This window comes from Citrus sinensis, chromosome 8, assembly GCF_022201045.2.
Source record: "Citrus sinensis cultivar Valencia sweet orange chromosome 8, DVS_A1.0, whole genome shotgun sequence".
Taxonomy (NCBI): domain Eukaryota; kingdom Viridiplantae; phylum Streptophyta; class Magnoliopsida; order Sapindales; family Rutaceae; genus Citrus; species Citrus sinensis.
The window spans coordinates 9,147,968-9,163,086 of NC_068563.1; the positions used below are offsets into that span (position 1 = coordinate 9,147,968).

Consider the following 15,119-nt stretch of genomic DNA (forward strand, 5'->3'; position numbering starts at 1 on the left):
TTTTTTTAAATAATAATTTCTGAATATTTTAGTTTCTTTTTTAAAAAAAAAATAATTCTAACAACCTCCATATTTAGAAATAAAATTACAAATGATCAAATTCCATATTAAAAATAAAATTATGAGTGATCAAATTTTAACAACCTCCACAAAAATAAAAACAAAATAATTCTAAGTTTTCAACATAATTACAAATGATCAAATTTTATATCACAAATCAAAATAATTTTACATTTTCAACATAAACTTTTCATTAATAAAGACTTGATTAAGTGTTCTCACCAGCAATAAAAATCCATTATTTATTATTCAAAGAAAACCTCCTGAAACAAAAAAACTCAATCTATCTTTATTCTCTTCTCTCTCTAGAGCTCTGCCGGTATTTTATAAATGGCGGCTAAATCTCAGCTGCATTCATCAAACCCATCGTGTTTCTTAAACTGATTAAAAAAAAAGCTTATAATGTAAAGTGTACATGATAATAAAGCCCATCAAATGGCATCACAACAAAGCTTATCATTCTCATACAACTTAGGAAGGAGGCAACAGCAGCGTCGTAAAGTGTACGGAAGAAGGGATAGAGAGAGGGATCCTGATAGGAGGAGGGGAATCAAGAGAATCAAAACATAACTTACCCAAAGCATGGCTGTCAGTAACTCAAATCATGGCTGCAACCTCTGTTTCTGTGAGCTCTCCATGGCTGCAGTTTGTACTTCAGGCTATGTGACTGAGAATGAAATCAGAAGAAGATGAATGAAAACACACAAAATGTAAAATTGACTCAAATCAATGAAACCAGATGCAATTTGAAATAAATAAATAAAGAAAGAAAAATAGAAAAAGCAAAAAGCTTGCAGCAGAAGAACCGATAGCGTGACTGAGTGTTGGTCGGAGACGACGAATGGTAGCGGCTGACCAGCTGTTAGCAACGGTGGTGACTGACGAGCTGTTAGGGTTTCTTTTGGGAAATAACGATCGATTCAATGCAAAGGATGGGTGTTAGAATTTTTAATTTACAAATTTAAAATATTAAGTAATATTTTTTTTCTTTTTAGATTTTATTTTTGGTCAGGTTAGGGGACCCGATAAAATCCCCAAATCCAAACTCGAATTTTGTTTGGGGCTAAGACCCATACCCGAAACTGACCTGAATTTATTTTCACATTTTTCTAGGGCCCCATACCTGCCCCAAATTAATTGGGGCCCGCGGGTATTGCTGCCAACTCTAAACGTACCCTTAATTATACTTTTTCTCTAGAGAGAGAGAGAGAATAGATTTGTTATAAAAATAATGAAATACAAAGTTTTAAAGACAAGCAAAATAATTAACAAAATACGGGAGCAATCTATAAATTTTGTGAGTTAACTCAAATAAGAGAAAATAATGAATTAAATAATTATCTAAATATGACAATAACAAAATAACAAACGCTTTCTAAGTTAATGAAATTCTAATTTTATCTTACATGAAGCAGATGGGATAGCTCACGTGTTTGAACTTTTACAAAGGAAATAATTCATAGGTTAAGAGTTTAAAAATCCAAAGGAATACATTAAAATTTGAGGTGGGATAGAACGAGGTAAATGATAAGAAATAGTTGTATATGAGCACTTTTACATATTTTAATATATGTGCCTCCAAAAATTTAGTTGAGTGATTTTTAAGTAGTTTTATTTATTTGGCCACCATTATTAGAATTCTAGGGAGTTAGGGGTTAAAAAATTGATTTGTGCTTTTGTCCTTCCTTTACTTAAAAGAAGAAAAAAAAAGGAACTAAGACACACTTATATTTATATTGAAACAAAATTAATGGCTTAGTTCTAATGGATTAGATAATATGACACATTAATTTCCATACATTGATACTATAACATTTATTTGTTTTTAACCCTCTCTCCTCATCATCGTTCTTATAAAATTTTGAGTTAAAATTTTGTAAGCTAACTCAAATAAGACAAAACAATCCTACTAAAAAAAAGAATTAAAAATAATAATCTAAATACAACTCTAACAAAGTAAAGAATATGAACGCTTTCTAAGATAATTAAATGCTAATTATATCCTAGCTCGTATGTGAGGACATAAGAATTAAGAAATTAATTTACCTTTTTAAAAAAAATAACATACACAAAAAAAAGATTAAAAAAAAGGACTATTAAGATCTAATAGATTAGATGATATCACACACTAATTTTAATACATTAAAGCTATAATATTTGATTTTCACTATCCTCTCTTCTCCTTATCAACATTCTTGTAAAATTTTGAGTTAAATTTTTTAAGTTAGCCTAAATAGGTAAACACAATCATACTCAACAAAAAATAATAATAATACAATAAAATTGGCTTTCTATGGCACAATATCGACCACATGATATAATTGTTGGAGAATTAATAAATAAAACACACACAAAAAAATACTATTTTATTTCTTCAACAACACTCCTCACCAATTACAACTCTTATTTTTCACTCTCTACACCTTAGAGATTTTGTTACTTCACTTGATGCTTAAACCAAAGGGGAGAGGGGGTATTTATACATGAAACAAACTAATCACAACCATTCATTTATTCAACTAATACACAAATCCTCACCATCCATCAAAACCTACCACTCAACTACTTCACCAACCACACCTACCACACCTACTACAAGTAATTCAAATCTCACCAACCATACCTACTCATGGAACCTTCCATGAGTTGGGCTTGAATTTATTTATCTTGGATCAAGTTTATGATCCAACACCCCCCCCTAAACTTGATCCTATGACACCAAGCAAACTTCTGAATTTTACAAAGTCTTCTTTCTTGAGCGGCTTGGTGAAGATATCAGCTGCTTGATCTTGAGATTTTACATACTTGATTTGCACTTTTTTTTCTTGCAATATACTCTCTTATGAAATGACAGCGAGGGTCTATGTGTTTGCTTCAATCATAAAAGACTGGATTCTTGGATAGGGCAATTGCTGATTTGTTATTAACACAAATCTCGATTGGCTCTTCTTGTGGCAAGCCCAACTCCTTCAGTAAATTTCTGAGCCAAATTGCATGACAAACACTTGATGTGGCAGCTACATACTTAGCTTCACAAGTGGATAGTGTGACAATAGGTTGCTTCTTTGACATCCATGTGAAAGCAGTATCTCCCATGAAGAACAAAAATCTTGTGGTGCTTTTTCGATCATCTACATCTCTACCCCAATCACTATCGCTATATCACACAAGCTTGTAGTCATTAGAAAATGAGTATAACAAGCCGAAATTAATTGTACCTTTGATGTAGCGAAGGATTCTTTTTGCAGCTTTAAATTGAGTGGTCTTTGGATTCTCCATGTATCGACTCACAAGTCCAATAGCATAAAGGATATCTGGTCTCGTGCATGTCAAATAACGTAGGCTTCCAACCAAACTTTTAAAGAATGTTGGATCTATATCTTCGCCTTCATCATGTTTCGATAACTTGACTCTGCATTCCACTGGCGTGCTTATAGGCTTGCAATCATTCATCTTGAACCTTTTAAGAATCTCTTTTGCATAGCTTTCTTGGGAGATAAATATGCCTTCTTCATTTTGCTTGACTTCAATGCCGAGGTAATATGCCATCAGTCCAATCTCAGTCATCTCGAACTCTTTGATCATCACTCTCTTGAACTCTTCAAACAAGCTTGGATTACTTCCAGTGAAGATGAGATCATCCACATACAAGCACACAATTAAAATGTCTCCATCATTTTCTTTGACGTAGAGAGCATGTTCATATGGGCATTTGATGAAGCCTTTCTCTTGAAAATACTTGTCAATTCTTCTATTCCATTCCCTTGGTGCTTGCTTTAACCCGTAAAGAGCTTTCTTCAATCTCAAAACTTTGTCTTCATGTCCTTTCACCACATAGTCTAATGGTTGTTTGATGTAAAATTCTTCTTCAAGGAATCCATTCAAGAAAACAGACTTTGTTAACATGAATATCTTAATAATATTGATTTTGATGATAACAAACTTTAAATGGTTTTTGATTAAAATGTTGGAGCTATTCCTTAATAAACAAAAGCCTTATAATCATTCCAATCATATTCATAAAATATGGACTTTCAAATTAGAAAATGATTCTCTGCAAAATTTGGTTTAAAATGTGATTCTGGAAATAAACGGTGAACCGTTTTCTTTCAAACGGTTAACCGATTAAAACCAGAGAGCTACATATTGCCTAAGCTCTAACCGATTAAGAAAAATGGAAAACACAAAATGCTGGGAAGGCTACTGGAATTTAACGGTGAACCGTTTATTTAAATGGTTAACCGATAACATCCAGAATAGAAGGTTGTACTCCTCTGGCACCGTTTAACAAAACTGGATAAGGCTAAATTGTTTTGCAGGTTACTGGAAACAAACGGCGAACCGTTTATTACAAACAGTTAACCGATACTATCCAGAGAGGTCACTTCATGCAAATCCTTAACCGTTTAATGTAAACGGATAATTGATGTTCATCTTGCAGGTTTCTGGAATTTAACGGTGAAAGGGTAAGCCTAAACGGCAAACCGTTTATTTGAAACTTGGCCCAACAGTAACTTTTGACCAACCTAAATAATTAACCGTTAATGGTTAATGGCGAACCGTTTTCTGGCAGACATTTTGTAACGGCTAGTTTTTCAGCTCCAACTATAAATAAGCTCATTCAAATTCAAACAAAGCTGATCACAACACGACTATTGAGCTTATACTCGAGAATACAATCTTCATAGAGCTTTGAACACATTCTTGCTTCATCTATTCACATATTGGACATCATTTTGTAATCTTAAATATTGTGAGAGGCAAAACAAATTTGTAATCTTTTGTTTTTGAGTGATTGTAAGTGTTGGGATACACTTGGGTTAAGAGATTGGGATAATCTCTTGTTGTAAAGGTTATTGACACCTTGGAAGTCAAGTGTAAGCATTTGAAGCCTTGGAGGCTTGCTTAGTGGAATCCTCAAGCTCGGAAAGCTTGGAGGCGTGGACGTAGGCGAGGTTGGCCGAACCACGTAAAAATCTCTGTGTTTGAATCTCTCTTCCCTTATCTTTTTATATTGTGATCAACTTATTTATTATTACTTTGAATTTGGTTTATATTTGCATTAAGTTTTTCTTTATAAATTGAATAATTTTTAGAATTCCAATTCACCCCCCTCTTGGGTTGCATAACTAGAATTTCATTTGGTATCAGAGCTTAGTTCTCTTGTTAGGACTTAACCGTCTAGAGTAAGAGATCCATGGCAACCCAAATGACTCAACCTTTAGGGAAGGACAGTCCACAACTAGACCACCGTTTTTTGACGGAAATGACTATCCATATTGGAAAACTAGGATGAGAATTTATTTACAAGCACTAGATTATAAAATTTGGAAAGTTGCATGTGATGGTCCATTCTTGCCCCTAACTAAAAATGAATTCGGGGAAGATATTCCAAAACCTTTAAGGGAATGGAATGAATTCGAAAGAGAAAAGCTTCTCTAAATTCCAAAGCTATGAATGCTTTATTTTGTGCAATTGATAAGAAAGAATTTCATCGAGTATGTAGTTGTGAAAGTGCAAATGAAATTTGGCACAAACTTGAAGTAGTTTATGAAGGCACAAATCAAGTGAAAGAGTAAAAAATTAGTAGGTACACTCGACAATATGAGTTGTTCTAAATGGAACAAAATGAGAGTGTGTACTCTATGTATACGAGATTTACGGACATAGTAAACACCCTAGGAGCCCTAGGAAAGACCTTCTCAAATAGTGAAAAAATTAAGAAAATCATTAGGTCACTTTCAAAAGAATGGAGACCCAAAAGAACCGCTATTGAAGAGGCCAAAGATTTAAATACTTTACCTCTTGATGATTTAATTGGTTCTCTCATTTCATATGAAGAAGATTTGGCAGCAAAAAAAGGGCATGAGGAGAAGAAGAAAAGCATTACTCTCAAAGCTTCAAAATATAAGAGTGATGGGGAGAGTGAACCGGATGATGAAGAGTTAGCCATGCTAGCAAGGAAGTTCAGAAGATTCTTTAAGAAAATCGGAGAGCGAAGAAATTTCAGAAACTTCAAGAACCAAAGGGAGAAGAAAGAGGTAATCACATGCTATGAATGCAAGAAGCCTGGCCATATAAGATCGGAGTGCCCACTTATCAACAAACTCAAGAAGAAAGCAATGGTTGCAACTTGGGATGATAGCGAAGAAGATTCAAGTGATGAAGAAGGATCGCAAGAAGTATCAAACCTAGCACTTATGGCAATAGGAGGGGATGATGATCTCAATGAGGTAAGTGATCCCACCTATGATGAATTGTATGATGCTTTTAAAGAATTGCATAATGAGTTGATAAAGATTGGTAAAAAGAATGTATGTCTTAAAAAAGAAATGGCAAAGCTTAAAAATGAAAATGAATCTGTAAATGAAAGAATTGCATGCCTAGAAGTAGATAACAAAACATTGCATGATGAAATTGCATTATCAAATGAGAAACCTAGCATCTCACATGAGCATTTAGAATCACACATAGATGATTTGAAAAATGAAAACCAAATGCTTAAGAAAAAGAGCAATGAGTTGAATGAGATTGTTTTGAAATTTACAAATGGGCAAAAGATGTTGGATAATATGCTTAACTCACAAAAATGTGTTTTTGATAAAGGAGGACTTGGGTATAAGCCTAACTTGAAGCAAAAGTATTATAAGAATTATTTTGTTAAAGCTACCTCCACAAGTGATCATAAGATTGTTTGCCATTATTGTAATCAAAATAGTCACATGAAATATAGATGTCCCATGAAAAGGAATGCATATTATGGTGTCAAATATATTTGGGTTCCAAAAGGAACCGTTGCTAACTCTCAAGAACCCAAAAAGCTTTAGGTACCTAAAACTTGAGATTTTCCTTGTAGGGCTTAAAGAAGAAGAAAAATAAATGGTACTTGGACAGTGGTTGTTCAAGGCACATGACCGGAAATTATGCATGGTTCTCAAGCTTCACCAAAATTGAAAATGGTGGAGACGTATCTTTTAGAGACAACTCAAAAGGAAAAATTCTTGGAATTGGAAATGTTGGTAAAGTTTCTTCAACTGTAATTGAGAATGTATGTTTGGTTGAGAACTTGAAACACAACTTAATTAGTATTAGTCAACTATGTGACAAAGGTTATAAAGTTATCTTTGATAAATTTAGTTGTGTTATTGAGAATTCATGCGATGGCAAGATCTTATTTGTTGGGAATAGATGTGGTAATGCTTATATCATTGACATAGAATGTGCATCTACTCTTGATAAATATTTTTCGGCATTGCATGATGATAGTTGGTTATGGCATAGAAGGTTAGGACATGCAAGTATGGATTTGATTTCAAAAATTTTGAAAAATGATTTAGTTAAAGGTCTTCCAAAAATTGATTTTCAAAAAGATAAGATCTGTGAAGCTTGTCAATTTGGAAAACAAATCAAAACATCTTTCAAAAATAAAAATCATATTTCTACTTCAAAACCACTTCAACTTCTTCATATAGATTTATTTGGGCCCTCTAGATATGCTAGTTTAAATGGAAAATATTATGCATTTATGATAGTGGATGATTATTCTAGATATACTTGGGTATTATTCTTAGCCAATAAGGATGATGCTCTTGATGCCTTTAAAGTGCTTTGTAAGAAAATACAAAATGAAAAAGGGTATGGTATTGCATGCATTAGGAGTGATCATGGAGGAGAGTTTGAAAATCATGCATTTGAGATTTTTTGTAATGATTTTGGCATTGAGCATCAATTTTCATCACCTAGAACTCCACAACAAAATGAAGTTGTTGAGAGAAAGAATAGATCCATTCAAGAAATGGCTAGGACTATGTTGACTAAAAATTCATTGCCTAAGTATTTTTGGGCCGAGGCCGTCAACACCGCTTGTTATATTTTAAATCGTGTGTTGATTAGACCTAACCTTAACAAAACTCCATATGAGCTTTGGAAACATAGAAAACCCAACATTGGTTATTTCAAAGTGTTTGGATGCAAATGTTTTATTTTGAACACAAAAGACAATCTTGGCAAATTTGATCCAAAATCTAATGTTGGTATTTTTCTTGGATATTCAAACTCAAGCAAAACTTATAGAGCTTATAACAAAAATACATTAGTTGTAGAAGAATCTATGCATGTTACTTTTGATGAGTCTAACCCCTCCTCTACGGAGAAAGTTGTTGTTGATAACGATGTAGATGAAGACTTACAAAAAGAATCATCAAAAGATAACCAAAAGGATGCGTCTCATGGGAATCAAGATGAGCAACATGAAGAAATGAATGTAGAGCAAAATGAAAGTGTATCTCAATCACTCCCCAAGGAGTGGAGGTATGTTTCTTCTCACCCTAAGGATGTAATTTTAGGAGATCGCTCACGAGGTGTTACAACCAGATCATCACTTAGAAATACTTGTGAGCATAATGCATTTATTTCTCAAATTGAACCCAAATCCTTTGCGGATGCGGAAAATGATGAATCTTGGATTATGGCAATGTAAGAGGAGTTAAATCAATTTGAAAGAAACAATGTATGGGAATTAGTTCCTAAACCGGAACATCAATCCGTCATAGGTACTAAATGGATATTTAGAAATAAGATGGATTAATCCGGTGTGGTTGTAAGGAATAAAGCTAGATTAGTGGCTCAAGGTTACAACCAAGAAGAAGGAATTGATTTTGATGAAACATTTGCACCCGTAGCTAGACTAGAATCAATTAGAATGTTGTTGGTATTTGCATGTCATAAAGATTTCATTTTATTTCAAATGGATGTGAAAAGTGCCTTTTTGAATGGTTTTATAGTGGAAGAAGTGTATGTAAAACAACCCTCTGGTTTTGAAAATGAAAGATTTCCAAATCATGTTTATAAGTTATTTAAAGCTTTGTATGGCTTAAAACAAGCACCTAGAGCATGGTATGATAGACTTAAGAATTTCTTGTTAGAAAATGATTTTTCAATGGGTAAAGCGGATACTACTCTATTTGTCAAACATAAGGACGAAGACATACTTGCTGTTCAAATTTATGTTGATGATATTATTTTTGGTTCAACTAATGAATTGTTGTGTAAAGAATTTTCATCTTGCATGAGTAACGAATTTGAAATGAATATGATGGGAGAGTTGAAGTACTTCCTTGGGCTGCAAATAAAACAAAATGAGGAAGGAATTTTCATAAATCAAGCCAAGTATGTAAAAGATCTACTCAAAAGATTCGGCGTTGATGACTCAAAGACCAAAAACACTCCAACGAGCACAACTACCAAACTTGACAAAGATGAAAAAGGCAAGGAAGTGGATATCAAAATGTATCGAGGTATGATCGGATCTTTACTTTATTTAACTGCAGTAGACCCGATATCATGTTTAGTGTTTGCTTGTGCGCAAGATTTCAATCTTGTCCCAAGGAATCTCATTTGCTTGCTATTAAAAGAATTTTCCGTTATTTGAGTGGAATCATAAATATTGGCCTTTGGTTTCCTAGGGGAACTCATATAGATTTAACATGTTATTTGGATGCAGATTTTGCCGGTTATAAAGTTGATAGGAAAAGCACTAGTGGAACATGCTATATCCTAGGTCACTCACTTGTTTTATGGTTTAGCAAGAAACAAAATTCTGTTGCACTCTCAACTACCGAGGCCGAATATATAGCTGCAGGAAGTTGTTGTGCACAAGCTTTTTGGATGAAACAAACACTTAGAGACTACGGTATTAACCTAGAACAAATTCCTATTAAGTGTGATAATACTAGTGCTATAAATCTTTCAAAGAATCCCATTCAACACTCTCGAACCAAGCATATAGAAATAAGACATCATTTCTTGAGAGATCATGTTCAAAAGGGGGATATTGCATTAGAGTTTATTTCTATAGAAAAGCAACTCGCCGATATTTTTACCAAACCTCTTGGCAAAGAACAATTTTTAAAGATTCGGCATGAACTTGGAATAATGAAATTTTCACATTAACGTTACTATTCATGCTACTGAGTGTATTAAATTGATTGACTTATTGGTGAATTGATGATTTAAATGCTTAAGCTTGATATTCAAAATGATGTGCTTGCTTTGTTAATTCTTGATTGATTATATGAATTAATTGCTTGAATACATGTTCATGAATCATGCATTAAAATGGCTCATGAAACATTTTTAGATCAATTAAATGATCTTGGAATGTATTATTTGCTGGCCAAAAATTAAATCAAATGTGCGAAATTATTGATAAAATAAACGGCTAACCGTTTCCAATAAAAGGTGTACCGTTTTATTCCAGAAACTCGATTATGTTCACTGCCTTTTAACCCTTTTACCGTTTGATGCAATCGGTAAACCATTTAAAATCAGAGAGCTCGTTAGCAGTTACTCCTCAGCCGTTAAGAGTTTAACCTTTAACCGTTTCCCATTCTTTAGCCTCTGGAAGTTACCCCTTGACTGTTTAAATAAACGGTTAACCGTTTTCGTGATTATAAAATTGTTCAAAGGTTTTTTCTTCTCCTTCTCCAGTTGCCCCTTCACTGTTTCGGCCATTGTTGCGCAGCCGAAACCTCCTCTGCCCTCAAACCTTCATTTTTCTTGTTTTTCTTGCCAAATCAAACCTATAACATCATTTCTTATCACCTTTAGAATACTTTCACCGATCCAAATCCTCAAATCAAGCCCAAAATTGAAAAATCCCAAATCTAAACCCTAACTGCAGCCGTTCAGGTTTCTTCATTTTTAACCCGATTCTTCCCCTTCTTCAACCAAATTGAGCATCTAAATCACATCTTTTACTCATTCCTAAGAAAATAATCGGTTCATCTTCTTCTCATCACATCTCTCCCGTAATTTTTCAAAATCCTTTGTTCTTCACCATGGCTGCACCCCCTCGGAGAAATCTCAGGCGAAAATCTGTGCCTCCAAGGAACCCTATACCACCACGGGAAGTCTTTGAATTTGTAAGAATTCATTTCCCCATGCCTTCCTTGGCCAAGCAGTTCGAGGATCGCTTCAATGGTCAAAAGGTACTTGACTCTTCTTATGTTGATATAGATGATTTCAGTACCTTAGTTGTATGTGGCAGAAGCATTAGGGATATGCTTCAGCCTTAAGAGTCTGCCATTGACTTTGATGACCGAGTTTATCCCAACTTAGTGCGAGTCTTTTATTCGAACATGGAAATCTCCGCAACTCGCCTAAAAAGGATAGTTACTCAAGTCAGCGGTGTGCTTATTGAATTTGATGATGCGGATCTAGCTGACTTTCTTGGTATCTCTAGTGAGGGTCATGATATTTACACCTCTAGGAAAGCCCTTTTCTTTGACAGTTTTTGTCATACTGATGGAGTCCGTAACATTTGTCGTCGTCGAGACTTGTCTGATGAGATCTGTCTCCTACCTTTTCAGTCTCAACTTTTACCTCTCCAAGTTTGCATTCTTCACACTATTTTACAGCACATAGTGACACCTAGGAAGGGTCACTCGGATGAGGTTACGAGGTTGGACGTTGGCCTATTAGATAGCCTCATTTCAAGTCGTCCCATTAACCTCGGCTATGTTATTGTGCGGCACATGTTGAGTACTCCCCCGGTTAACCACCACTGGCTTCCATATGGTAGTATCATTACTAAGATACTGCGACGCTTTGAGGTGCCTCTTCTTGATACTAGTTATATGGAGACTAGACGGATTGGTCCCGAGGCCATGACTAGTATCGATTTTACTAGGAAGAATGGTGAGTGGATAAAGACAAACAACTCCAAAAACCGGGATACCTTGATTGCTCTAGAGGACGATCGGATGCTCAACGATGTCTATCCTCCCGATAAGCTTCCAGATTTTAGATTAGGAGCTCATCCTCATCCTCTGCGTCGCCGTTTTGTCCCTCGGCCTCCAGCTGACTCTGACTCTGAGGAGCATACGATGGATCCTGACATTCCCTCCTCTTCCGAGCTGCCTCTAGCTCCCGAGCAGCCTCCTGCTCCTGAGCTATCTGCTGTTCTTGAGCAGCCATCTGCCCCTGAGCCACCTCCAGCTCCAGTTCAGCCCCCTGCTTCAGACGTTGTGCAGCAGTTGATTGCTGATGTTCACCGGATTTCGGAGCGCCAGTAGCTGATTCTTGATCGGGTGGACACTTTTTCCCGTGACCACCAGCAGCTACGTTCTGACTTTCAGACCTTCCAGCAGCAGAGAATTGATCAGCAGCTTGAGCTTATCGCTGGACAACGCACTCTTCTCCGCTATTTCGACTATGATCTGGGGAGCACATCTTCTCCACCTCCATAGTTTCTGAGTTTTATTTTCGCACATACATTTCATATTTTGGTTGTTTGTGTGTTGCCATTTATATTTTTATATACACTGCCACCTCTATATGCTCTTTATGGATTTTGATTATATGTTTGTGTGATGTTCTTGATATTGGATGACTTGATATTGGTTGATGAAATTGTTGGTTTATTGGTTAATGGAGTTGTTGGTTTGTTTATTCATGGTGTTGTTGGTTTGTTGGATGATGGAGTTGTTGTTAATATATTTTGGAAGTGTTTTAATCTCATTTTGTATTAGTGGTTTTGCTCCATTTTAAGGGGAAACTCTGCCAAAATTTTCGCTCGCCAAAACCGGGTAACTTCTTTAACGGATTTGCGGTTTTCCTTTCTCTCTTTTCTTTTTGATGATGAAGGGGGAGATAATTATGGGGAGATTTAAAATGAATTTAAAAATATTTTCTTGAGCAAAAATCTTTTTATTGGACATTTTTTAATTTGGCCATACATTTAGGGGGAGCATATATTAAGGGGGAGCAAAATATTGAATAAAGTTTGTCATCATCAAAAAGGAGGAGATTGTTAACATGAATATGTTAATAATATTGATTTTGATGATAACAAACTTTAAATGGTTTTTGATTAAAATGTTGGAGCTATTCCTTAATAAACGAAAGCCTTATAATCATTCCAATCATATTCATAAAAGATGGAATTTCAAATTAGAAAATGATTCTTTGCAAAATTTGGTTTAAAATGTGATTCTGGAAATAAACGGTGAACCGTTTTCTTTCAAATGGTTAACCGATTAAAACCAGAGAGCTACATATTGCTTAAGCTCTAATCGATTAAGAAAAACGGAAAACACAAAAAACTGGGAAGGCTACTGGAATTTAATAGTGAACCGTTTATTTAAACGGTTAACCGATAACATCCAGAATAGAAGGTTGTACTCTTCTGGCACCGTTTAACAAAACCGGATAAGGCTAAATTGTTTTGCAGGTTACTGGAAACAAACGGCGAACCGTTTATTACAAACGGTTAACCGATACTATCCAGAGAGGTCACTTCATGCAAATCCTTAACCGTTTAATGTAAACGGATAATTGATGTTCATCTTGCAGGTCTCTGGAATTTAATGGTGAAAGGGTAAGCCTAAACGACAAACCGTTTATTTGAAACTTAGCCCAACGGTAACTTTTGACCAGCCTAAACGGTTAATCGTAAATGGTTAACGGCGAACCGTTTTCTGGCAGACATTTTGTAACGGCTAGTTTTTCAGCTCCAACTATAAATAAGCTCATTCAAATTCAAACAAAGCTGATCACAACACGACTATTGAGCTTATACTCGAGAATACAATCTTCATAGAGCTTTGAACACATTCTTGCTTCATCTATTCACATATTGGACATCATTTTGTAATCTTAAATATTGTGAGAGGCAAAACAAATTTGTAATCTTTTGTTTTTGAGTGATTGTAAGTGTTGGGATACACTTGGGTTAAGAGATTGGGATAATCTCTTGTTGTAAAGGTTATTGACACCTTGGAAGTCAAGTGTAAGCATTTAAAGCCTTGGAGGCTTGCTTAGTGAAATCCTCAAGCCCGGAAAGCTTGGAAGCGTGGACGTAGGCGAGGTTGGCCGAACCACGTAAAAATCTCTGTGTTTGAATCTCTCTTCCCTTATCTTTTTATATTGTGATCAACTTATTTATTATTGCTTTGAATTTGGTTTATATTTGCATTAAGTTTTTCTTTATAAATTGAATAATTTTTAGAATTCCAATTCACCCCCCCTCTTGGGTTGCAAAACTAGAATTTCAGACTTTACATCCATTTGAAAAATCCTCCATTTATTCTGAGCAGCCAAAGAAATAATAAGTCTAATAGTTTCAAGTCTGGCTACAGGAGCAAATACCTCATCGTAGTCTATGCCAGCCTTTTGACTATAGCCTTTTGCAACTAGCCTCGCCTTGTGCCTTTCAATTTCTCTATTCGCATTTCTTTTTGTTTTGTACACCCATTTGACACCAATCGCCTTGTGACCTTTAGGAAGAGTAGTAAGCTCCCAAGTATCATTCTTCACAATGACTTTGATTTCCTCATCCATTGCAATTCTCCACTTCTCATCTAGTGCAGTTTCTTGGAAGTCGACTGGCTCACAATCAACAAAGAGGCAAAAGAGAGTGAGATTATCATGTCTCTCAGTTACCTCATTGAGATCTTGAAGACTCCTTGTACGTTCTTCAGTTCTTTCATTTAAAAAAGATGGTGGTGAATCTCCACATGTGTTTAATGCTGGTGACATAGGTGGAGTAGTTGGCTCTTGTTGTTCTTCTACTCATTTTATCTGTGTATGATCATCTTCTTCAATGGGAAAGAAGTTGAAGTCATCCATACCAGAGCCAAAATCTCATTCTCCTTTTTCATCAAAAACTACATCTCGACTGATCATGATCTTCCTGTTGTTTGAATTGTAAAGTTTGTATCCTTTAGAGTTGTTGTCGTAGCCGATGACGATGAACTTCCCACTTTTTTCATCCAGCTTGGCTCTACTCTCGTCCGGTACATGTACATGGGCAATGCTTCCGAAAACTCTTAGATGGGTGATGCCGGGTTTTCTTCCACTCCAAGCTTCTTGTGGCATCTTGCCCCACATGCTTCTTGTTGGAGATCGATTGGATAACTAGACTGCACATGCAATAGCTTCAGCCCATATTCTTTAGATAGCCTCTTACTCTTGAGCATGCTTCTTGCCATATTGAGGATGGTTCTGTTTTTCCTTTCTGCAACACCATTTTGTTGAGGGGATCTTGGAACTGTCAAAGG

General features: G+C 35.4%; 1 protein-coding gene and 1 long non-coding RNA gene across 2 annotated transcripts; both read right to left on the bottom strand.

The window, feature by feature from the left end:
* Nucleotides 1–275: 275 nt before the first annotated feature.
* On the bottom strand, nt 276–1,015 carry LOC112496845 (uncharacterized). The gene is made up of 2 exons (XR_008051164.1): nt 867–1,015; nt 276–727 (listed from the first exon to the last, which is right to left on the bottom strand). It is a non-coding gene; the product is annotated as an uncharacterized LOC112496845 (long non-coding RNA).
* A 12,387-nt stretch (nt 1,016–13,402) lies between these two features.
* Nucleotides 13,403–14,598, bottom strand: LOC127899284 (uncharacterized mitochondrial protein AtMg00820-like). Its single transcript, XM_052432632.1, has 2 exons — nt 14,209–14,598; nt 13,403–13,417 (listed from the first exon to the last, which is right to left on the bottom strand). The coding sequence occupies exons 1-2, from the start codon at nt 14,596–14,598 to the stop codon at nt 13,403–13,405; spliced, it is 405 nt and encodes a 134-aa protein (XP_052288592.1).
* Between the last annotated feature and the right edge of the window lie 521 nt (nt 14,599–15,119).